Genomic DNA, 25770 nt, shown 5'->3' on the forward strand with positions numbered 1-25770 from the left:
TTAGAAAAATTAGTAAATATTTAAAACGAAAAATGTGCCCAAATTTGTTGTTTGGCTTTGAAGTCTAATAGATCTGAACACAAATGAGGAAAAACATTTTAGAGGGCATCAAAAACTGCGCCAGAATTCAGAGAACAAGTTTATGTCAACCATCAAATCAATCCGATCTTCCCTGACTGACTTTTTGTTTAAAATAAGTCTGAAAAGGACAATTTCAACTTTTTGACTTTTGTTAACTTTAAAAATTTATAACACACCAGCCTTTTTAGATACGATATCAAGATTTTACACACACCTTGAAATAGATGTGAATAGACGGCGAGCAAAATTTCAACCCGATACCGCAAGAAATGATTAACTTATAGCCTCTCCACGAAACAAATTGTGTTTTTCCGAAAATTCCACTCTAACCAGGAAATGCTCGATTACAAAAATGGGTATTCTCAAAATAATTTTTTTGGTGTGGAAACGGTGCGCTAGAAGGTCACTGAACTGCCTATGAGGTCACTTGGTCTGGACGGCACAAACCACTGTTTTGGTGTATGCCCCCTTAACTGTGCTTTAACCGTGCCTTAACTGTGCGTAGCTGCATTATCGAATTGCTATTTTTACTACAAGCTTACAGATAACGATAAAAGTTTTATTCAAGTATTCCTTAATCTATACTTTTTACCGCATCAAAAAACATCAATCACAACCAAAGTTATGGATAGTCATAGCGTAAATTGTAATGTGAGCTATTTATGACGTATCATAGAGCATGGCAATGCGTGTTGCTAATCTGTTCTTGCTCACGCACGTGCAATCTCTTGATGTTGGTAAGCAACGACGCAGTTAACCTTCGATAAAATTACGCCATTATTCTAACTTTTATTATACCTCACTTCAGCTTCCGACGTTAATTATAGAAAATTTAAAGCCTTAATCAAAACTCTAAGAATGCTATATTCTATTCCTATCCTTTTTTTACAACCCTGCTAAAAATTGCGAGGGTTCAACTTGATTTGCGAGTTAAATTGGCTACGCCAGAGGGTTGGTTTTTGGTTGACTTTCAGTGTTTTTTTGTCCCCGTTGCCAGGGGGGATTTCGTCAAGTTTAAAATATAATAAAGATGGTTATCATATAATTATGAGGAACAGCAATATTAATTCTGATAACCTCAAATAGGAAATCAAATAGGAGATCATGTCATTATGAAGAAACAAAATGTATAGCTCATTTCCTTCTTGTCGCTCATTCCATATTTGTCCATTTTCGCAAAAAAATTGATCATGACGACAACCCGATATTATTATGAGTACAGTAACAAAACTGTTTATGGCATTAATAGTGATGCTATACGGTACACTTGGGCTGGATACTATCTATTCGTCATTGCCTCATCTTTCATAGGAGACATAACGATTCTGATAGCATCCTTAAAGTACAAAGCATTTAAACTTCACCGAGTCATCATTGTCATCATCCAGCACATGGCATTCTGTGACCTGATTATATCTGCTACCAGTGTTCTCCCAAGGATGGTCGCTCTCATCTCTGATAAGTGGGTAATAGGAAACTTCTTCTGCTGCTGGTACGCCTATGCAACGTACTATTCCAACCAGACAAGTTCGTTTCTCATCTGTACCATGACAACCAGCAAGCTGCTCCTCCTGAAATATCCCTTCCAATTTGGAACAACCACTTTGAAGAAAGCACACTTGATCTGCGTGGCAAGTTGGTTGGCAGCTTTTGCCTTACCTGTGACACTCTTTCTTGTAGATAAAGATGATGTTTCCTTTTCGTACAGGGGCTATGAATGTGACTATGGTTTCTCATCAGAGATTTGGCTCTATCTGAGGCCTTTTACTGCAGTGCTATTTGTATTTATTCCAACATGCCTGGTTGTATCAACCACCTTTTGTTTGCTGATCGAAGCCAAAAAAATCGTTTCCTGGAGCAGGGAAAGTTTGAAGTGGCAGGGGATCGTGACAACTGTCCTTACGGCCACAGTCTTCAGTTTGTCTGTCCTACCATTATTTGTTTACCGTGTTGGGGAATCCATCGTTATCGTAGATGACAAGAGCAAGAGTTCATTCTACACCACGTTTTTTAGAGTTGTAATCTCGTTCCTGTCCTTAAACACCATCAGCAACTTCTACATATATAGTCTGACCGTGTATAGCTTCAGAGCATTTATCCGGTCGAAGATGCAGCTGCCTTATCAGTACATTAACAATGTGGAAGCTAGTCATGGTAATTAAATATTGGTATATAAACAGTTACACTGCTGACATCTTTATCAACCTTATTGTCTTCATAGCAGCATTCTAATTGAATAGCTACGGAATTTTACATTGACAACGAGGTTTTGTACAGTTATTTTTTCAGGAGGAAGGGCGAGTGGCACAGCAAGCACAGACACTAACACTGGAAACGTGAATGAAGATATTCAACAAACACCAGTTTGATTTTGTTACGGTGACGAGTGATCCAGACCATTATTACAGATATGATATTATAATTTATATATATAATATTACAATACCATATTTGAAGAGACTTGTATGTTGTAGGACAATATACATCATTTAATTTTGTAATGTAAACTTTTGACATCTGGAATGGTTGTAAAGAATTTTAAGTTAATAACAAAAAATGAAGGGCAAAATGTAGATTATTGTTCCTACTATTATACATACTATACATACTATATACATAAACTACTCCACGACTGTTCAAACCTTACCAATGTTTTGTGAACATTTGTTGATGTTGTCATTGTTTTCCTGTATCCTAAGTTGATTAATTAATTAGTGGCAGTGGCCAGATAAGATGATGCCTTTCAAATTTGAGCTAACTAAAAATAAAAATTGTTTGTATCCAATACATGTGTGCGTTGAATCTTATTACGACATATTAAAAATATAATATGTGTGCGTGACGTGTAATGTCTTAGAACTTCAAAAGGAAACATATTATCAATCTTTGGACCGATTATTATGTCTGATAGCAAATAAATAATTTAATTATTGAATATTATCCATGTCCCACTGTGTTATTGCTTAATGGTTAATTGCTTTTGGTGACGTTTGACTACAAATGGTAGCGTTTGATCGAAAACCTGTTTTCAGTCCCCCCTGTGAGCCCTCTCGCTTGCAGTAGAGCGAGACCGCAAGTGCGTCACTCAGTACGTGTAAACACATAGCTATGTGAATTACAAAGTAGTTAGCAATGCATCACAAAGGTGTTCACCTAATCATGTGCTTTCGCGCCACTGCGGAAGCGCTTGTTTCACAAGTTCCCGCAGGGCCGGCGGGCGCGCTACTGCAAGCGCAAGGGCTCTGGATAGAGCAAACAAAGGGGTTACAAGCTTTAATTGACGATGTCAATTCATCGCAGCTCGGCGAGGCCCACTCAGCCCAGTAGCGCATTTCGCTAAATTCGATCTGTCGTTGTGAGAAACATATATTTTAAGATCATTAAGTCACGAGTACCGATTTCGTTATACTACTTATTCAACATATCAAATAGGAAAGATAATCTGTTCATTACACCCTCTCCAACTAATCAATTTATTTATAAATCTGCATGGCTGTGGAACGAATTCCGTAAAGTTGGCCCGTTAAATTTCACCTCCCCATGCAGATCTGTCAAGAATTTACTTAAACAGTCAATTCTAAGAGCTCAAAACCGGTATGGAACTGGGTGGTGTGACAAAAATTTCACTGAATTCTGATTAAGAAGTGATATTTATTTGCCTGTTATTCCCACTTCAGCACTTACTGACTGACAAGCTTATCTATGAGTACCATGCTTGAATTTAGTTAAACAACATACAACTCATTTCTCAGTCACGCTGAGCGCAATCGCCGAATGACACGGCAATATGGGAACGCGCATAGCATTGCACGCCGATGCTGTGCGCGTTGTCGGCCCAAACCTGGGAAGTTCCCGCTCTTATAATATTCAGACGACAATGATGACTCATTAAGAGCACTAATTTCGTCCACTTTCCCGGTCGAACCATACCAAATCAAACTAATTGACCCACGTGTATAGCCAATGTCCTGGCGGTGCTGAGCCGATGCAAAACTTTTCTGTAAACTTTTTTGTCTCTTGTTTATATATATTTAAAAAAATATTTTAGTTATACTGTGTACTGTGTATATACTGTGTACAATAGTTATAGCGTATAGTGTGTAGTGTGTAGTGGTTATTTTATTGTAACGTGTCACTTTATATTTTGCCACCATCATCAGCCTTGGCTGCAACTTACCATTTATTGTACTTGATACAGCATATATCAAAATTAAGTACCCCCTAGAACATAGTTCTAGGGGGTACCTTGTCATACGTTGTATGACCCGCCGCGCACCAGTGCGCGGCTCCCCTTGTATCGTAGAAACTCTACAGTGGTGAAGCAACAGTGGGGGTCACCACGTGATACAAGGGGTACCCGGGGCACGAGTTAACGAATAGTGTTCGTGTCCTTCCACAATCCCCTCTCACTGTGTTTTTGACGGAGGAGGAGCCTAGTTCATCCGTCTGCATCGCTTAATCGAGTTAAAAATTTAGCAAATAACAACAAACTAAATTACATGTTATACTGATATCAGGTGTAGAGTTTATAACATACAAATTTTAAATTTTTGACGGCTGATGATGGTGAGTCGCTACGTTTAATTTGTATTGGGACTTTTATAGTCCTAAGTCTTGGAGCTCAAAATGTCTCGTGCTGTGGGCCGTATAAACGGCTTACACCACCGCCCCGCCTTACATTACTTCGTGGTTGCGGGGCGGAGCCTGTGCCGTTTGTCTCGGCCTCGAGTGGTGAGTGCTTGCCCATCGAATACACGATTGAAACACTAATTATTTATTGGCATTCTACAGTCGTCAAAACGAAGTACGAAGGTAAATTAACGTTGAGCTTTGTTTTGGCGACTGCTTCATCGATAAGCGGGTAGGTATTTCTTGTTTAGCAGTGTTGAAGATTAGAGCAATTATATAATGTATATAACTCCATCATAATATAGGCTAGTGTAAACATATATATATGATCAATAATACAAATCTTATATTTGATCCTTCGAACAGCTGTTGAGCAATGAAACGCAAACATAATCTTAGCAAAATGAATATATTTCTTTTATCTTCAGCATTTAATCAGTCACATAATCTGAGAATATCAATGGTTAGTTTGAAAATGTCAAAAATTCTCATCAAAAATGTAGTAAAGTCTCAAAAAATTAATTTAGCATCTCGTAAAAATGGAATAGTTTAAAATCGGAACAAAATTAATCGCATATACTATAATAATGTGGAGTCTGCAGTAGTTCATTAAATCAAAAAGACGCAATTCAAAAATTGATAGACTGCATATATAAACAAAAAATGGACGATTTAAAAATAAAATTCGGGACACCATGAAAAATTAGCTTCCAGAAACGGAATTCACATTGTTCAGGCCAAACGGATAAAGTGTCTTCAATTTGTTAATATAAAACTGTTCTGACTTTCTAATATTATCTGGGGATGTAGAACACAAAATATCAAAATGGAAACTTTCATTGAAAACAGATCTCTCCCTCAAATTATGAACTGAAAAAAGATGTGCCCCTAAAACATTCTCGTCATCAAAAACTCTATGGCTCTCAACATTCCCCTTACTACTCGCCTCTAAAATCTCATAATATTTACTGCGATGACCATTCACACGTTGGCTGAGGCTGGTGACTGTTTTTCCCACGTATACGTTATTAACAGTACAAAGTTTGCATGTCGCGCCGTACACAATACAATACAAATAGTATTAGTAACTCGCTAGATTATAAATGTGATTTAAACACATATGTTTACCAAATAACGGAGTAGTTCGCTGTTTATTAGTCTCATGATTGAAATACTGATATCTGGATATTATCCGGTTGGAAGAGACAAGGACAAGTGAAACAAGGAAGTTAGGAGTAAGGGCAAATTTTCGGCGTCAACGCCATCTTCAGGCTAAAATTTTAGCCTGAAGATGGCGTTGACGCCGAAAATTTGCCCTTACTCCTAACTTCCTTGTTTCACTTGTCCTTGTCTCTTCCAACCGGATAATATCCACATATGTTTACGTCAATTATTACTAAAATTAATATTCTTTTTGCTTTAATACAATTACATGTTACGTTATTGATTAGTTGAATGAAACTTGTGCTACAAATGTCTTCGCCTGACGCAGAACTGCGTACTGCTTAGTACTTCATGCTTGAGCGGTACTGCTGTTCACAGAGGCGCGCGCTCAATCACAAATAATGAGAGCGCGGTTTTTGAAATTTCTCTATTATTATATTAGTTAGATCGCAGTGCTCACGGCATGTACTGCGCGAACGACAGAAATATCTTTTAAATTATTTTGCTTCTGAAATTTTGGCTCTAGTAATTAAGAAATGCGACATGTAATTGTATAAGATAACAATTAAATAGATCCTGTGCGCGGCGCCTACAGCTGCACCTAAGAATTTCCCAACAATTGCAAATTGTGGCTGTATGCGCGGCGTACTGTATATGGTATATGTGGTTGAAATTGAAATTTGAATTTATTTATGAATATAACATTATGTATTGATTGTTTTGTGGTAAATAAAAAATTGTCTTTCCAAAAAAATTTTCTTTCCAAAAAATTGAGTACGCGGCGTGGCACAGTAACGCATTGCGCTACAACTACAAGCTGTGAAGAATTTAACATCATCAATCAAATATAATTAGTATAATTATTTTCTGCAATGATATTGTCAGGCTTCGAAAAATATAACCTTGATAATGCACTCGGCGCGTCAAAGCGACAAGGTTCTCCAATATTCTTTTACTTGAATTTAAATATAATCATTATCATTTTATTACAGTTTATAGTTTTAAAGTATTTTATTGTATTTTAGTATAAAAGCTTTGGTGAGAAATATTCCAATTTTGGTCAATAGAATTAGAACTAATTCTTTGAATTTAAAAGTTAGTTTACACCATGAATTATTAGTAGCAATGAATTGTGCTCTGCCAATTGCAACACTTAAAATTTGATTGTGCTCTGCCAATTGCATCACTTGTTTTAATTGAATGTATATAAAAAATAAAAAAATTAAATTATTTAATCTCGTCCTTGACACTGGTTTACGAAAACGCTGCACCAATATGTTAGGATAATTTGCAGTTTTGCTGAAGGGCATAAATAATTTGTTTCACTCACTATAAAAATTTTCAATTCCAGTTTACACCATGAAAAGGGCCGAAGGCATTTTAGAATAATGTTGACACTTTCTTGAATTTGATATCGAAGGTCGTGGTCAAATTTGATGCTTGAGATTCGTCAAATTTTATGTTTGAGGTTCGTCCATTTTAGTGTTTATATCTGATATTCATAATGTAGAATACGCCATAATTACATTGACAAAGAACATTATTTCAAATCACTGTCTTAAAGTCCAGCCATACACCGAACATGGTTCATGATTTTTGATTTTGCATCCAAGTTTCACTTTGGATGTTTTATTGGAAGGAGTATTGTATAATACATGAATTGTGTTCGCCTTTTGTACCTATAATCAGCAAATGAGAGAGTATGCTGTAATGTAAGCAATGCTTCCTGAAAGTTCCGTTTCAAATCAATTTGTTTTAAATCATCGAAATGACATGATTGAAGATAATTCAAACTTTTATTCATTGAGATTTGAAACATACCTATTTACCACAACAATGTTTTGTCACCGGGGGATCAGAGTTTAACTCTGATAATTTTCCTTAGCATGGGTCACTCAACCATATTTCTTCCTTTTGGCATTTTTCTGCACAGCAACCTCTGCCCCTGTTTTTCAAAGGCAAACCTTTGTTCGTTCCTGGGTTTATTTCGTAATTTGATTTTAAAGTGGCTGCAAATTTTAGAACACCGTTCAAACAAATAAAAACTGCAGAAATTATGGTACATGGGCACCTTACACTCACGGACAGTGCCGTAACGTTGCCTGTTGGCCCCCCCCCTGCTGAAAAAGCGCCCCCTGTTGGCGCCCCCTCCCCTTTAGGCGCCCTTCCCTAAAATTGAACAAATTAGATGATTTTAAAGGATATGCCGGTAAAATCTCTAAAAAAGTGTGTTTCTAGAGCAAAACACGCAGTTTTGCTAGTACCGTAGTTAAGTTTTTCCAAATTGTCCCACATTCAAACGACGATTTGTCGCCCCCCTAAGATGGCGCCCTCCTGCACAGCGGGTCAGCGGGTACTTCGTTACGCCACTGCTCACGTTTCTAGAGCAAAACGCGCAGTTTTGCTAGTACCGTAATTAAGTTTTTCGAAATTGTCCCACATTCAAGCGACGATTTGGCACCACCCCTAAGATTGCGCCCCCCGCGCAGCAGGGTCGGCGGGCCCTTTGTTACGCCACTGCATGCGATTCATATTGACTTCAAATGTCTTGCACTATATTGTAAACTTTTTGTTTTAAGTTTCATTGTTGGTTCAACATTCCGAGTTTTGCAACACTTAAAATATTTTGTATTTCATTTTATTTCATTGAAACAGCAAGACCAAAGTCATTAAGACATTTAAAAAATTGTCCGCCTATCTGCTAAGGGTAGGACATTACATTTGTGCTGTCAGTATCTATTATTTAAAACTCTTGTTAGTCAATATGATGCCAAAAGTTCAATGTATTTGAATGTCACTTTAATTCATCATCTTTAGACAAATGTTCTGGAGGATTTCTATTGTTTGATATTGTGGCGCCTAGTCAGGATTCTAAAAAAGTGGCGTGCTGTAACTCATCGATGGGAAAGGAGTTGGAGCTGCAGAAAGCATGTCAGAACTTTGACAAAGCAACTGTGAAGAAACTACTCCACAAGTATTGCAAGTCAGGTAAGATTTCGATTTTCAACTAATAAAAGTTTTTCAAAAGGGTTTAACGAATATCTCCTTATGCCATGGCCATGGTGCTACATTATGTGCAGACTTGAGTTTGGAGCATACATGCTGTCATAATTTACTTGATGAGACCAGACCATGGCCATTATATACTTAAACCCCATAGCCCTCAGAGCTAAACGCAGCCATAGGTAAGAGTTATTATGAGATATTTGTAGTGGTCCAGGCCACATTGGAGAGAAATGATGTAATGCTGGGTGGTAGACATTGGTAATGACATAATGATAGTCCACTTGTCTTCCTACACAGGCACTCTCTTTACTACAGGGTGCTCACTATCTGAGGTTAGGTCCTTCAATTTGGCAAGAATGTTCTAATGTGGCAGATTATGCGGTTCTTGTAGATTGGGAGAAATTGCAGAAGTTGCAGTTCCAATTAGTAAAGCTTAATGTCATACAGTCCTCTTATTGCTGTACAGTTCTGAGAATACGATTCTACAGTGTATTATTCAGAATATCACCAATGTAACAAATAAGGAATTAACCATCCAAATATGCGCAAAAAATAATGCAGGAAGTGCAATGGCTGTGACGTAAGAGTAGACGTTATTATATTAATCTTCTAAGATGACTTACCATATGAAGTTAATCCTGAGATGCATCCTCTGGTTTATCGTTTTATTAATCCACAGTGTACAATGAGTAATGACCGTTCCTCCACTTTTCTTATCTCAAATCTGAAATCTCATTAAATTCTGGAATATGCAGTACATTATCGCTTTCATATGGTACAGTATTAAAATTATCTAATTATAAAATTATTATGTTAAAATTTGGACATGTGGTAACTGGTACAGTACTAGGATTATCTATAAATAAAACATATGCTCGGACAGCTGCAGGTCGTAATTCAGTTTCAAATATCAATTTCAAAAAAGAAGGATGCAGATGGTTATTACAATTGGTTTGTCTGCTGATAATTTCACGGGGAAATTCCATTATTACTTGGTAATTTGTCGTTGCTATGAGTTTACTGGCATATTGGTCATTTATTAGGTACTGAATGCATATTACCATCTTTTCAACCATCTTATATTACTTGCTTAATTAATTGCGCTTTTAACGTTCTTTGCTTTGTAGGAAATGTTGTTTTATAATCTTTCAGGCTACTACACGTTCTGCCTTAAAATGAGAGAGGAAATTCAGACCATTATGAATTATGATACATCGTGATAACGTAGCACGAATATAATCTATCTTCAATGTACATATACAGAGTTTTCAGTTTTAGTTATACAGAAAGTAAGTTTATAATTCCAGAAAGTTCGTTCACCAAGTTTGACTGTTGACATTTCAAGGCTTGGCAACTGTATTTAACTATGGACAGCGCTCAGAAGCTCAGTCCTTTTCCACAACATGACAGCACATTGAACCTATATGGCAAGGTTAACTCTACAAGACACCAGGTTTTAACAGTATACGTCACGATATTATATATAGGGAGTTTGACACCCACTACCTTGCTGAATGGGACAAACTCTTTGTTGGTAAGGATTCTAGGGACTCTAAAAACAGTAACAGGACGAAGCAGATTTGATCAGTTGATCAAATCTGCTTCGTGGAAGTTGTACCGATGTTGACATCGGTACAATTTCCACTTTAACTCCATCTAATTCGGCACTACTTCTTATTATTATAAATATGATCTAGAAACACCAGTCTCACCTCTGAAAGAATAAGAGTCTTGCTGAACACGGGGGAAAGCTCGGAGGTCACCTGAAAGCCAACATTGAACCATTACGAGTTGCAGTTGAAGTTTCGTTGGATGGGGAAGGTCACATGAAGGGTGTCGGCAACATTGAACAAGTGGCAGGTCAACCCACCGGAACAAGAGCGGCTCCAGCTGTCTGTACTGAGGGACCCGTGTCATGTGACCAGCACTGAGGGACCCTTGTCCATTCTCCGCACGCTCTGACCCAGGAAACTAGACGGAGCAGTCACAGACTTTTCCTAAGTTAATTGGGATAATTTGATAATTACCCCCTCTCAATGATCTGACCTGCTTAAGGTTTAGTTTTAGTTGAGCGTGCTGCCTTTCTGAATGCTATTGAAGTAGTAGTTTTTTGCTGTAGTCTGTATTTGTTGTTCAACTTTCTGAATGTTGAGTTTAGTCAAATAATGGGCAAATACTGAATAGTTAGTTAAACTATAATTTGCGAATGTCTTTACCATGATATGCTATCGTCACAACTGTCTTTATATTTTGACAGATCCAACCATAAATAGTATCTCTTTAAAACAAATTTAAATAGTGCCGCTAAATGGTGCCGCTAAATAGTGCCGCTAAATGGTGCCGCTGACGACACTTCAAAGTTCAGTTCTGTCTGGCAACGTGAATATTATTAAGTTGAGCCGTTTATAACTGTGAAGAGTTAACACACTGGTACTGGTATGGTAGTGGATCAGTTATAAGGTTAATGTTAGCAGTTTATAAAAGGCATCATGTAGCCGGTGGGCCCGACATGATACGACATATCTTGACACGTCGGGGTTTGTCGGGATTTGTCAGGGTTTGTCGGGGTTTGTCGGGGTTTGTCAGGGTTTGACGGGGTTTGACGGGGTTTGACGGGGTTTCCGGTTTGTCGAGCCTGGAGGTTTTTTTTTTTTTTTTTTTTTTTTTTTTTTTTTTTTTTTTTGAGTCTCCCAACAAAAAGCCGAGACGGAGTCATCAAGCTTTACGTGGAAAAACACTATACAAGAAGGCCTCATGTAGCCGGTGGGCCCGAGGCAAAACCCCTCGACAAACCCCGACAAACCCCGTTTGTCGGGATATGTCGGGGTTTGTCGGAGTTTGTCGGGGTTTGTCGTGGTTTGTCGGGGTTTGTCGGGGTTTGTCGAGCCTGGAGGCTACATGATGCCTTATAAACCACGCTTAAACGATTGGCAGTCGGGTTGCACATAACATCATACGACAGTTCTGCCCTATAAGGGGGGGGGGGGGGGGGGGGGTGTCACGTCCGTCTATGTCCGCTTGTCTCATAGAATCCAAAAAGGACAGGACATAGGCGGACATAGGCGGACATAGGCGGACATAGACGGACATAGGCGGACATAGACGGACATAGGCGGACATAGACGGACATAGGCGGACATAGACGGACATATACGGACATTAGCGGACATTAATGGACACCTAAATTGCTAAATAAAATGTTCAATTTTTGCTGTTATAGGGGGATCATGTTTTTTGTCCGTTCGGTACCCTATATTTTCAAAACGGACAAAAAATAGAGCGGACAAAATTGGACAAAAACGGACAAAAATGGAAATAACATTTAGATGCTTCCTCCTCCTACTCTTCCTCCTCCTCGGCCTCCTTCTGGGTCTTCCTGATCTTCCTCAGTCCTCTTCCTCCTCCCCTCCTCAGTCCTCCTCCTACTCCTCCTCCTCGTCCTCAGTCCTCAACAGTCCTCCTCCTCCCCAGTCCTCCTCCTCCTCCTGAGTCCTCCTCCTGGGTCCTCCTCCTGGGTCCTCCTCCTGGGTCCTCCTCCTCAGTCCTCCTCCTCATCCTTCTCCTCAGTCCTCCATCCTCCTCCTCAGTCCTCCCCCAGTCCCCCTCCTCCTCCTCCTATTCAGTCCTCCTCCTCCTCCTCCTCAGTCATCCTCCTTCTCAGTCCTCCTCAGTCCTCCTCCTCCTCCTCCTGAGTCCTCCTCCTCCTCTTCCCTCTCAGTCATCCTCCTCAGTCCTCCTCCTCAGTCCTCCTCCTCAGTCCTCCTCCTCCTGGGTCCTCTTCATCCTCCTCCTCTTCCTCCTCGGTCCTCAGTCCTCCTCCTCATTCTTGTCATCAGTCCTCCTGTCCGTTCGGTACCCTATATTTTCAAAACGGACAAAAAATAGAGCGGACAAAATTGGACAAAAACGGACAAAAATGGAAATAACATTTAGATGCTTCCTCCTCCTACTCTTCCTCCTCCTCGGCCTCTCTCTGGGTCTTCCTGATCTTCCTCAGTCCTCTTCCTCCTCCCCTCCTCAGTCCTCCTCCTACTCCTCCTCCTCGTCCTCAGTCCTCAACAGTCCTCCTCCTCCCCAGTCCTCCTCCTCCTCCTGAGTCCTCCTCCTGGGTCCTCCTCCTGGGTCCTCCTCCTCAGTCCTCCTCCTCATCCTTCTCCTCAGTCCTCCATCCTCCTCCTCAGTCCTCCCCCAGTCCCCCTCCTCCTCCTCCTATTCAGTCCTCCTCCTCCTCCTCTTCAGTCATCCTCCTTCTCAGTCCTCCTCAGTCCTCCTCCTCTTCCTCCTGAGTCCTCCTCCTCCTCCTCCTCTTCCCTCTCAGTCATCCTCCTCAGTCCTCCTCCTCAGTCCTCCTCCTCCTGGGTCCTCTTCATCCTCCTCCTCTTCCTCCTCGGTCCTCAGTCCTCCTCCTCATTCTTGTCATCAGTCCTCCTCCTCCTCCTCCTCCTCAGTACTCCTCAGTCCTCCTCCTTCTCAGTCATCGTCAGTCCTCCTCCTCAGTCCTCCTGAGTCCTCAGCTCCTCCTCCTCCTCCTTCTCAGTCATCGTCAGTCCTCCTCCTCAGTCCTCCTGAGTCCTCAGCTCCTCCTCCTCCTGGGTCCTCCTCCTCATCCTTCTCCTCAGTCCTCCATCCTCCTCCTCAGTCCTCCCCCAGTCCCCCTCCTCCTCCTCCTATTCAGTCCTCCTCCTCCTCCTCCTCAGTCATCCTCCTTCTCAGTCCTCCTCAGTCCTCCTCCTCCTCCTCCTGAGTCCTCCTCCTCCTCCTCCTCTTCCCTCTCAGTCATCCTCCTCAGTCCTCCTCCTCAGTCCTCCTCCTCAGTCCTCCTCCTTCTGGGTCCTCTTCATCCTCCTCCTCTTCCTCCTCGGTCCTCAGTCCTCCTCCTCATTCTTGTCATCAGTCCTCCTGTCCGTTCGGTACCCTATATTTTCAAAACGGACAAAAAATAGAGCGGACAAAATTGGACAAAAACGGACAAAAATGGAAATAACATTTAGATGCTTCCTCCTCCTACTCTTCCTCCTCCTCGGCCTCTCTCTGGGTCTTCCTGATCTTCCTCAGTCCTCTTCCTCCTCCCCTCCTCAGTCCTCCTCCTACTCCTCCTCCTCGTCCTCAGTCCTCAACAGTCCTCCTCCTCCCCAGTCCTCCTCCTCCTCCTGAGTCCTCCTCCTGGGTCCTCCTCCTGGGTCCTCCTCCTGGGTCCTCCTCCTCAGTCCTCCTCCTCATCCTTCTCCTCAGTCCTCCATCCTCCTCCTCAGTCCTCCCCCAGTCCCCCTCCTCCTCCTCCTATTCAGTCCTCCTCCTCCTCCTCTTCAGTCATCCTCCTTCTCAGTCCTCCTCAGTCCTCCTCCTCTTCCTCCTGAGTCCTCCTCCTCCTCCTCCTCTTCCCTCTCAGTCATCCTCCTCAGTCCTCCTCCTCAGTCCTCCTCCTCCTGGGTCCTCTTCATCCTCCTCCTCTTCCTCCTCGGTCCTCAGTCCTCCTCCTCATTCTTGTCATCAGTCCTCCTCCTCCTCCTCCTCCTCAGTACTCCTCAGTCCTCCTCCTTCTCAGTCATCGTCAGTCCTCCTCCTCAGTCCTCCTGAGTCCTCAGCTCCTCCTCCTCCTTCTCAGTCATCGTCAGTCCTCCTCCTCAGTCCTCCTGAGTCCTCAGCTCCTCCTCCTCCTGGGTCCTCCTCCTACTCCTCCTCCTCGTCCTCAGTCCTCCTCATCAGTCCTCAACAGTCCTCCTCCTCCCCAGTCCTCCTCCTCCTGAGTCCTCCTCCTGGGTCCTCCTCCTGGGTCCTCCTCCTGGGTCCTCCTCCTCCTCTTCCTCCTCAGTCCTCACTCCTCAGTCCTCCTCAGTCCTCCTCCTCATCCTTCTCCTCAGTCCTCCATCCTCCTCCTCAGTCCTCCCCCAGTCCCCCTCCTCCTCCTCCTATTCAGTCCTCCTCCTTCTCAGTCCTCCTCAGTCCTCCTCCTCCTCCTCCTGAGTCCTCCTCCTCCTCCTCCTCCTCTTCCCTCTCAGTCATCCTCCTCAGTCCTCTCATGGATCCTCCTCCTCCTCCTCTTCATCCTCCTCCTCTTCCTCCTCGGTCCTCAGTCCTCCTCCTCATCCTTCTCATCACTTCATCAGTCCTCCTCCTCCTCAGTCCTCTCCCAGTCCCCCTCCTTCTCCTCCTCCTATTCAGTCCTCCTCCTCCTCCTCCTCCTCCTCCTCAGTCCTCCTTCTCATTTCTCCTAAGTCCTCCTCCTGCGTCCTCCTCCTCCTCCCTCTCAGTCATCTTCCTCAGTCATCCTCCTCAGCCATCCTCCTCAGCCATCCTCCTCAGTACTCCTCAGTCCTCCTCCTTCTCAGTCATCGTCAGTCCTCCTCCTCAGTCCTCCTGAGTCCTCCTCCTCCTCCTGGGTCCTCCTCCTCCTCCTCCTCCTGGGTCCTCCTCCTGGGTCTTCCTGATCCTCCCCAGTCCTCTTCCTCCTCGGTCCTCAGTCCTCCTCCTCATCCTTCTCATCAGTCCTCCTCCTCCTCAGTCCTCTCCCAGTCTCCCTCCTTGTCTTCCTCCTATTCAGTCCTCCTCCTCCTCCTCCTCCTCCTCCTCCTCAGTCCTCCTTCTCATTTCTCCTAAGTCCTCCTCCTGAGTCCTCCTCCTCCTCCCTCTCAGTCATCCTCCTCAGTCATCCTCCTCAGTCATCCTCCTCAGCCATCCTCCTCAGCCATCCTCCTCAGTACTCCTCAGTCCTCCTCCTTCTCAGTCATCGTCATTCCTCCTCCTCAGTCCTCCTGAGTCCTCCTCCTCCTCCTCCTCCTCCTGGGTCCTCCTCCTGGGTCTTCCTGATCCTCCCCAGTCCTCTTCCTGCTCCCCTCCTCAGTCCTCCTCCTACTCCTCCTCCTCGTCCTCAGTTCTCCTCATCAGTCCTCAACAGTCCTCCTCCTCCTGGGTCCTCCTCCTCCTCCTGGGGCCTTTTCCAGGGTCCTCCTCCTGGGTCCTCCTCCTCCTGGGTCCTCCTCCTGGATCCTCCTTCTCCTCCTCAGTCCTTCTCCTCCTCCTCCTCAGTCCTCTTCCTCCTCTTCCTCCTCCTCCTCCCTCTCAGTCATCCTCCTCAGCCATCCTCCTCAGTCCTCCTCCTTCTCAGTCCTCCTGAGTCCTCCTCCTCCTCAGTCATCCTCCTCAGTTCTCCTCCTCCTAGGTCCTCCTTCTGGGTCCTCCTCCTCCTCCTCCTCCTGGGTCTTCCTGATCCTCCTCCTCCCTCTCAGTCATCCTCCTCAGTCATCCTTCTCAGTCATCCTCCTCAGCCATCCTCCTCAGCCATCCTCCCCAGCCATCCTCCTCAGTACTCTTTAGTACTCTTCAGTCCTCCTCCTTCTCAGTCCTCCTCAGTCCTCCTCCTGAGTTTTCCTCCTCCTGAGTCATCCTCCTGAGTCCTCCTCCTCCTCCTCCTGGGTCCTCCTCCTGGGTCCTCTTCCTGGGTCTTCCTGATCCTCCCCAGTTCTCTACCCCCTCCCCTCCTCAGTCCTCCTCCTACTCCTCCTCCTCGTCCTCAGTCCTCCTCATCAGTCCTCAACAGTCCTCCTCCTCCCCAGTCCTCCTCCTCCTCCTCCTCCTGGGGCCTTTTCCTGGGTCCCTATATAATTCCCATAATTTGATATAATAAGTTAAAGCTATTAATAGCTTTAGTGTGATTAATAAGTCGTTTGTTTTGTACAAGATTATAATACAAGTTGCGAAAAATTCTCAAAATTTTTGTCCGCTAATGTCTACCAATGTCCGCTAATGTCCACCAATGTCCGTCCGAGTCCGCCTATGTCCGTCCGGGTCCGCCTATGTCCGTCCGAGTCCGCCAATGTCCGTCCAAGTCCGCCAATGTCCGTCCGTGTCCGCCCATGTCCCAAAAAACACGTCCGTTGTCTCATAGAATCCAAAAAGGACAGGACATAGGCGGACATAGACGGACATGACACCCCCCCCCCCCTATAAGGATAAAACTCAAATGGGTAAACGAGACGGAATTGTCAGAAGATGACAGTCCCTAAATTGAACATTGTAAATGTATGATTTATTAAAGATAGCCGTGAAAGTTTATTAAAGTAGGTCACACAATATTGTAGCACGATGAAAATTCAGCTTATACGACGACTTAATAATATAATAATATAGCTGCGCTTATCTTGATGTTTATCTGCCTTCTTTGACGTTATCAGGGCCTTTTCCTGCTAAACTACAAAATTAATTATACATTTAACTGAATCACTGATCGAGATCGCAAAGATAACTTGTGAAAATGTAGGTCTATTGGCAACTCCTTATCAGCTATGTAAAAATGAATTCTAATCTGGTCTATTCTATTCTAACGTTCTTATTCGTTTGGGTTTTTGACTTTATTTTGTCGTCGCTTTACCATTCAATAACTTTTAACCGCAAACTTTGTGTAATAAATAAATAAAAAGAAAAGCTGTATTTTGATTTTAAAATAAACACTTAAATAATCATGACATGCATATCAATCCATTAAATGTGTGCTGGAATATTATAGTTTCTAAAGCTCTCCTCAAGACGAATCAATTGCAGTGTAATTAATTTATGGTAGAATTCTGTCGTACTTAAAACGAATGATAGATTGACCTACTTTAATGTTTTGCTGTAATCAACTGATACAATTGAGGATCGGAAGAATCTTCAAATACAATTTCAGTCAGACAATCGGCCAGTCTCCAGCTCTTAAAAAGGTTCAAATTCACTATTTTGGCGTGTTATCCTCTTCACAGAGGAAAATCCTAGCAAGATTTATTATCATCTGGAAGAGATCGTCACTGTTATCATCTCCGCCTTGGTCTTTATTTGTACACAACATGGATTTAATCAGATTCAGCATCATATCAAACATGTCGGTCTTGGTCTGAGTTGACTTTTCTGACTCATCATTTAAATCAGAACTCGAACGGTATGCCACCGAGGCACTTATGGAGACAACCAACAAAAAAACTGTAGCAAGGTTCATGGTAGTATAACTGAGCTCACTGTACAGAGTAACGGATACAGTAGTCCATCGCTCTCTGAACACCTGGCTGCCTCAAACCTATATACTAGACTATAATTGCTTTTTATCGGGGAACATCGGCCTGGCATTTATATTATCCTTGTTACCGTATTAAAAGTGTTGCCTCCTGGATGGCAGTACGATTTCTATTTTCTAATCACTAATGATTTCACCTGTTTCCAACGTAATCTGAGGACTGAATTTCAACGATCTGGTGACTGATGTTGGACAATATTTTACTTTACTCAACTGCAGCTGTGGTATGAGATGTGAGTCATGTCCAAGATGTTCTGCTGTCTTTAGATCCAACGAATCCCTGTGCCAGAAAAGAGGACAGCGGGGGGAAACATGTTGTGAAGTCAAGTGAAATTTAGCTGGCAGCATGCATTGGTGAAGCTGTTGACAAATGGGTTGTTGGGAGCACTTGGATGTCAACAAGTGTTTTTCAGTTTTTCTGAAAAACAGTTGAAGCCACTTGAAAGTACTGAGCTTAATTTACTAATTTGACGTAGTTCTCAACGTGTTAATCTGAGTAGTGAGTAATCTAAACCGTATTATATTTACTCTGGCGTTGTGCCAGATGTAATGTTCAACTACCGGAACCGCTGATACCCTTATTTGGGCAGAAGTTATCTTGCATCAATTATACGTGGAACTGGTAAATTTTACCGAGGATCTGGATACGTTAAGTTAGTAAGTTCAGTAATCGGTAATCACTCAGTGCACTTACGGTTGTCTATTTATAGCTCTTGAAGACGGAGAGACGTAATTGTTCAAGGAATTGTCCTCACTTAAGAGGTTTTGTGAACTTTACAAAGTTTCAGAGCATTAGTCTCAGTTACTAGTCGGCGCAACTCTTTTCCCTGAACAACTAGTGTAAAAGTAAAGCATTCATGCGCGGTGCCACACTTCCTGAAGGAACCCTTACAGTTCATTACTATGATATTAGCATTGACAACATGAGTATCGATCTAACGCTGCATTTCGCTGTAAATATAAAGGGAGAGGCCTACGATGTCGTTCATTTTGGTGTCAAAATAAAAATAGAGAGGTTATTTCTCCCTCTGCCGTTTTGGACAAATGCCCGTACTTTACGACTTCGGTGTGTCTAATTCGTAAGTTTTAAAACTTGATTTCCCACGATTTAATGTGTTTAGCTTGGTACCTATTGAGTTCAAGGCGTGTCAAGTTCTTCATGACACTTTTCGTCAAGTTATGAAACAATACAATATCTAAAGAAGGCTGTCAGTCGTTAAAGTGATATTTACAACAGTTACCATGCGCTTGCTTACGTTTCATTCTAAACTTTAATTCTGTGCTCATGTCAGCAATAATCGTAACTTCAAGTCTTTAGTAATTGCTAATTCGACTCATTTTGATAACAGTCGAGCTGTATTTTCACACTAGACTAAGTTTTCTGCTTGGTCTAAATAGACACTCACAACACTTGCGAGACCAAAGAGGGCCGACAGTTATTTTGGGCGCTATTTCCTTGGTTACCATGAATCTGTCAAAAAGTACACAATTAGAAATAACGATCACAACATAATTATTAGTAGCTACTGCACCTTTGAGAAATATCCAATTAAAAATATCCGGTCAGTAAATATTTTCCCGATTAATTGTCCATCATTATTTAATAATTGTCACCAATTACCAGAAAGCCCACACCCAGCCAGCAGCCTGCTGCTAGCCCTTGCCCTCCAGCTCAGATTTTAAAAGGAAATTGTGTCAGGTCTTATTTCTGGAAATAAAGCAATCAGTCAACCACAAAGAAGCAAGATAAAGCCATTATAAACACGCACAAAGGGTCCTAATTAGGATCCTCTGGCTCGGACCTCTGTCAATATCCGCATTGGTGCTTCCTAAAGCCAGTGTATAATAATATACCATGCTGTAGTGTTGTGTATACGTTATTACTTTATTGTGAGGGTGGTACTATGGTGTTCGCACTGGTTACTACTAGTAGTATTACTACTAGTAGTATTACTAGTAGCTCTGGTTATGCGAGTGATATGTATGGATTTGCCGTATGCGTGGGAAACAATTTGTATCACTTAGTTGTAGTGCCTTTTTTCTTTTTTGTCCTTTGTTGTTACTTATCCTCGCAAATTTATCCATTACCTTTCAACTCTCAGAGCTGCAGTTGTAGTACCAGTTGCAGTAAACCAGTTGCACTGTAAACTGAATCTGCTGCTGTATTGACTTGTAGCTGTTACGTTAAACTTCCTCCACGTCACAGCCACGTCGCACTGGGGCACTTTTAACCTTATACACTAGAACAAAATAGTAGCAAATCATGAAGGACCTTTACAGTTGACTGAAACTAGCGGTTCTGTACCGTGTTTAACATGCTCGTGTATAAAAATAGAATTCCCTCTTTAGCTTTGCTGGACACCTGCCAATCTGCCATGATGCCATATAGTAGAACATGTGATGATGTACAGAGTGGAACCTTCTGTAAATGTTAGCACTACCTCCCATGTGATTGCTTTCCCAACTTTTCACAACATTTAACAATTTAAGTTCTTCTTGCTCTGTCGACTACTGTTATTCTGTCAGATGATTCTGCAATGTTATGAGATTGTCTACCACTAGCAGCCAGCTCTTTTGTAAATCTCCAGTCGAAAATAAGTGAGAAGTGCGATCCAAGTAGGTGCAAAATTACTAGACATATTTTGATGTGTTTGGGAAGTGTCATTTCATAGTTTGAGGGTTGATAAACGCACATGTGTGTGCACTTTGCATCGAGAACTTGTTTGATTGACGAGCGAACATCTTACGATACCTTTTAAGGCCTAATCGATATATGCGATGTAAATCAGATTTAGTAAACATTTTCATTGTATTGTTTCGTGCTTATTAATCTTTGGAGGAGGATTGTTAAACTCTGAACGATCTTTGCTTCGAGCCTGTATGTATACGAGAATAATATCAAACTGCATCATTCGGGGTAGTAATGTTGCCCTGGTGTCCTCCGTAAGTATCGCAAAATAGATCTTTCATAATGAATTACATCGATTATGGGGAAAAATTATATTTACAGTCGACACCAGCCGTTAAACTAGGAATCCGCAATAAAATTAGAGAAAGATCGAAATTCCAAGTTGACAGGAACATATACAGACTACAGAACACGTACATGATATCATGGAATAGACTAGATAATCAGATAGTCATCAGGAGAAACGATACAAGATTCACTTCTTACATTTAAATCAAGAGAAAACTGTGTAAATTATAATATCTGAGCGGTGATCTAAATTTAGCTTCCCGCTCCTCCCGACCTACTTTAATTACCCAGCTCCAGAACTATTCTTTGTCTCCGTGTTGAAGAGGACAAGAGTGATCTATAATGTCCCCCCTAGTACGGCAGTACACGGTAGATACAGTAACACTGACAGTTTGGGTGAGATGTTACACTGACAGTTAACAGTGATGGTTAGGGTGAGATGTGAGGGAGGGAAGGGTATTTAATTACTTCCACTTACCTTCTTGATATCAATAAATGGAAACACATGTCATTTTTCTATCTTTAAAATGAGGCCGTCCAATGCAATGCCATGTTCAGTGTATGATAAACGTTTTATCGTGAACTTGTTATCGACATCGGACATATCCTTACCCTAAACCTATTAAAGTTACACAGATCTCTTGTATATCTCTTTAAAAACCGCATATCTTACAATTATCTAATCATCAGATGCCATTTTGGAATGTCCTCTTCGGACACCAATTATCACCTGGCACTGTAAAAATCTCCCGAGTTCCTCAACAAGACATCTTACGTGGAGAAAGAGAGAGTACATCGTCACTTCACCAATTACCACTGTCAACACTCTTGCGTATCAAGAAAATTAGCGCTATTAGCGGCGAAAACGAGAGAAAGTCGTGGTGAAGTGCTTCTTGGACGACACCTGAACTGCATCTTATATCTCTTGCTTTTCATTGGCTGTTGACTGAGCATACAGACTACAGTGCAACTTCAACTGTAGCGATTTGTCAATTGTCTCTGTTGTCGGATTACTGGGTAGTTTTTGGAGCATAGGAGGAAATGCAGGTTTCCTGGGTTACCGTAACTTATAGTAGTAGTATTAGTGTGCATAAATAATGCATATCTTATCAATGCTCATGATTAGAGCTGAGCTACTTGTGAAGTTTAATTAGTGGGCTCAATAATTGGTGGTCAGTACTTCTGTTTCAGCTGAATCTGTAGGTCAATTAGCAATACGATACATACCATTACTAGTAGTTAATTACACCACACCTCGCGTATCGTGGTTTAGTTGGTGTTACCAATTGCATGCCAACTGTGTTTATTTTATGAGGTGGCATCTAGGCTTTGCCAAAAGCAAACACTTAACATACTTGCTTGTCTTCATTGCTCTTAGCTCGGATCGTTTGATAGCACATCGTTACTTTTAGTGCTTCTTGACATTTGTTTATATTTGACAACCATTAATAATTAGCCAGCATTTACGTAACATAGTGATGATCATATTTAAAATTTCTCATTCAAATATCATCGTAACATTTCAACGCGGCCGTCTGTTCAATCAGACTTCGATTTTGTAATTTGTAAGAAGGGTCTTGTTCAGGAGACAGTTCAGAGTCATGATAGCTATGACAGCCGGTGTTAATAACTTGGCAAGGTTCAGGAATCCTGTCACATATCTTCCTCCTGGCTGTAGTACACTGTAGTTGTGTCCTCCTTGCATATTCTAGCTGTTTGTTGCTTTGACTTTCTTGCTCCAGTAGTTTCAGGCTGTCAAATTATTGTGAAATTGATGTTTTTCGAAGGGCAGTTTTTAAAGCTTGACTGAGGCTTCTGTGAATCTGTCGACCCCTGCAATGCAAACTTACAACTTTTATTGCAAAATGCTGCATATCTCGCACTACTAAGTACTGATTACATAATATCTCTCACAGAGACAATACCATCATCTCACATTATATCTCGCTCTTAAAATATGAGAGCTATAAGTCTGGTCCAATGGTCCATGCTCTCCGACACGCACACTGGTCACATTACAGGGCGGGCAGGCTCCTTTTAAACTCTTGAATAGTATGGTTATAAACATGGTTTAACACAACTAATCAACTGATCGAATCACTGGAGATATTGCAGGTCTTCTGTATTCTGAGGTATTTACTTTACGGTACACGGTTTAATATTAGACACTCGGCTCACAACTATAACCAGCATTTCTCATTACAAGTCTTCACTCCTCATAGGAGAATGAATAGTGGTTTCCTGCGACGATCTGGAATATCTAGATGCTGAATTGTCAAGTACAGCTCTAAGTTAATGGGAGTAAATATTATGTGCCCTCTTCTAATGCCATGTTCCAGTGTCTAATGGCCTAATGTGGCACGATTGGTCTGTTAAAACCAATCTGTTACCTAGCAACATACATCTACATGCATTACTATTTACAGAAATGTTAAAATCCTACCAAGTATCCAGTATCCAGTATCCAGTATCCAGTATCCAGTATCCATGTAATCTAGTATCCAGTATCCATGTAATCTAGTATCCAGTATCCATGTAATCTAGTATCCAGTATCCATGTAATCTAGTATCCAGTATCCATGTAATCTAGTATCCAGTATCCATGTAATCTAGTATCCAATATCCATGTAATCTAGTATCCAGTATCCATGTAATCTAGTATCCAGTATCCATGTAATCTAGTATCCAGTATCCATGTAATCTAGTATCCAGTATCCATGTAATCTAGTATCCAGTATCCATGTAATCTAGTATCCAGTATCCATGTAATCTAGTATCCAGTATCCATGTAATCTAGTATCCAGTATCCATGTAATCTAGTATCCAGTATCCATGTAATCTAGTATCCAGTATCCATGTAATCTAGTATCCAGTATCCATGTAATCTAGTATCCAGTATCCATGTAATCTAGTATCCAGTATCCATGTAATCTAGTATCCAGTATCCATGTAATCTAGTATCCAGTATCCATGTAATCTAGTATCCAGTATCCATGTAATCTAGTATCCAGTATCGGGGGGTGACATGTCTCCAATGTCTCCCGCACCTTATCTTTTCGAAAAAGACAAAGACATTGGAGACATTGGAGACATTGGAGACATTGGAGACACAGCTTTTGGAGACATTGGAGACATTGGGGACATTGGGGACACTGGGGACATTAGAGACACAGCTTTTGGAGACATTGGAGACATTTGGGACATTGGGGACATTGGAGACATTGGGGACATTAGGGACATAAAATGGATATTAGGGGCATTGGAGACATTGGAGACACAGCTTTTGGAGCCTCCTCCTCCTCCTCCTCCTCCTCCTCCTCCTCCTCCTCCTCCTCCTCCTCCTCCTCCTCCTCCTCCTCCTCCTCCTCCTCCTCCTCCTCCTCCTCCTCCTCCTCCTCCTCCTCCTCCTCCTCCTCCTCCTCCTCCTCCTCCTCCTCCTCCTCCTCCTCCTCCTCCTCCTCCTCCTCCTCCTCCTCCTCCTCCTCCTCCTCCTCCTCCTCCTCCTCCTCCTCCTCCTCCTCCTCCTCCTCCTCCTCCTCCTCCTCCTTCTCCTCCTCCTCCTCAGCCCTCCTCAGTCGTTCTCCTCCTCCTCCTGAATCCTCCTCCTGGGTCCTCCTCCTCCTGGGTCCTCCTCCTCCTGGGTCCTCCTCCTCCTCTTCATCCTCCTCCTCTTCCTCCTCAATCATCAGTCCTCCTGATCCTCCTCAGTCCTCCTCCTCATCCTTCTCGTCAGTCCTCCTCCTCCTCCTCAGTCCTCCCAAAGTCCCCCTCCTCCTCAGTCCTCCCCAGTCCCCCTCCTCCTCCTATTCAGTCCTCCTCCTCCTCCTCCGTTCTCCTCAGTCCTCCTCCTTCTCAGTCCTCCTCCTGAGTCCTCTTCCTGAGTCCTCCTACTGAGTCCTCCTCCTCTTCCTGAGTCCTCCTCCTCCTAGGTCCTTCTCCTCCTCCTCCTCCTCAGCCATCCTCCTCAGCCATCCTCCTCAGCCATCCTCCTCAGTACTCCTCAGTCCTCCTCCTCAGTCCTCATCCTTCTCCTTAGTCCCCCTCCTCCTCCTATTCACTCCTCATCCTTCTCCTCAGTTCTCCTGAGTCCTCCTCCTGAGTCCTCCGCCTGAGTCCTCCTCCTAGGTCCTCCTCCTTCTCCTCCTCACTCCTCAGTCCTTCTCCTCCTCCTCCTCAGCCATCCTCCTCAGTCCTCCTCCTCCTCAGTCCTCATCATCATCCTCCTCTTCAGTCCTCCTCCTCCTGGGTCCTCTTCCTCCTCTTCATCCTCCTCCTCTTCCTCCTCAGTCCTCAGTCCTCCTCCTCATCCTTCTCGTCAGTCCTCCTCCTCCTCAGTCCTCCCCAGTCCCACTCCTCCTCCTCCTATTCAGTCCTCCTCCTCCTCCTCCTCAGTTCTCCTCAGTCCTCCTCCTTCTCATTCCTCCTAAGTTCTCCTCCTGAGTCCTCCTCCTGGGTCATCCTCCTCCTAGTTCCTCCACCTTCTCCTTCTCCTCCTCAGTCCTTCTCCTCCTCCTCCTCCTCCTCAGTCATCCTCCTCAGTACTCCTCAGTCCTCCTCCTTCTCAGTCCTCCTCCTTCTCAGTCCTCCTCAGTCCTCTTCCTGAGTTCTCCTCCTCCTCCTCCTCCTGAGTCCTCCTTCTGGGTCCTCCTCCTCCTAGGTCCTCCTCCTTCTCCTCCTCAGTCCTACTCCTCCTCCTAAGTCCTCTTCCTCCTCCTCCTCCTCCTCCTCTTCCTCCCTCTCAGTCATCCTCCTCAGCCATCCTCCTCAGTCCTCCTCAGTCCTCATCCTCCTCCTCAGTCCTCCTCCTGGGTCTTCCTCCTCTTCATCCTCCTCAGTCCTCAGTCCTCCTCCTCAGTCCTCCTCCTCATCC

The 25770-nt window shown here is 42.9% G+C and overlaps 2 protein-coding genes across 3 annotated transcripts in view; both read left to right on the forward strand.

Annotated features, from left to right (window-relative positions):
* The first annotated feature begins 8631 nt into the window (after positions 1-8631).
* The window catches only part of LOC134825883 (uncharacterized), a 52340-nt gene continuing 35201 nt past the window's right edge, over positions 8632-25770 (forward strand). The window contains exon 1 of one of the 2 annotated variants that reach the window (XM_063838069.1): positions 8632-8862. The gene's annotated coding sequence lies outside the window, so the exon portion shown is untranslated. The remainder of the gene's footprint in view (positions 8863-25770) is intronic. The other variant, XM_063838071.1, reaches the window with a different exon arrangement.
* LOC134825884 (uncharacterized protein DDB_G0271670) lies at positions 13718-25626 on the forward strand (the record flags this gene model as incomplete). The annotated part of the gene is made up of 10 exons (XM_063838073.1): positions 13718-13741; positions 13936-13989; positions 14893-14946; positions 15043-15072; positions 15422-15454; positions 15907-15942; positions 19273-19279; positions 24190-24464; positions 25107-25130; positions 25600-25626. Coding segments are annotated over 10 exons (564 nt in total), but the record flags the coding sequence as incomplete, so codon positions are not given.

This window comes from Bolinopsis microptera, chromosome 1 (assembly GCF_026151205.1).
Source record: "Bolinopsis microptera isolate Bmic1 chromosome 1, MBARI_Bmic_1.0, whole genome shotgun sequence".
Lineage (NCBI taxonomy): Eukaryota > Metazoa > Ctenophora > Tentaculata > Lobata > Bolinopsidae > Bolinopsis > Bolinopsis microptera.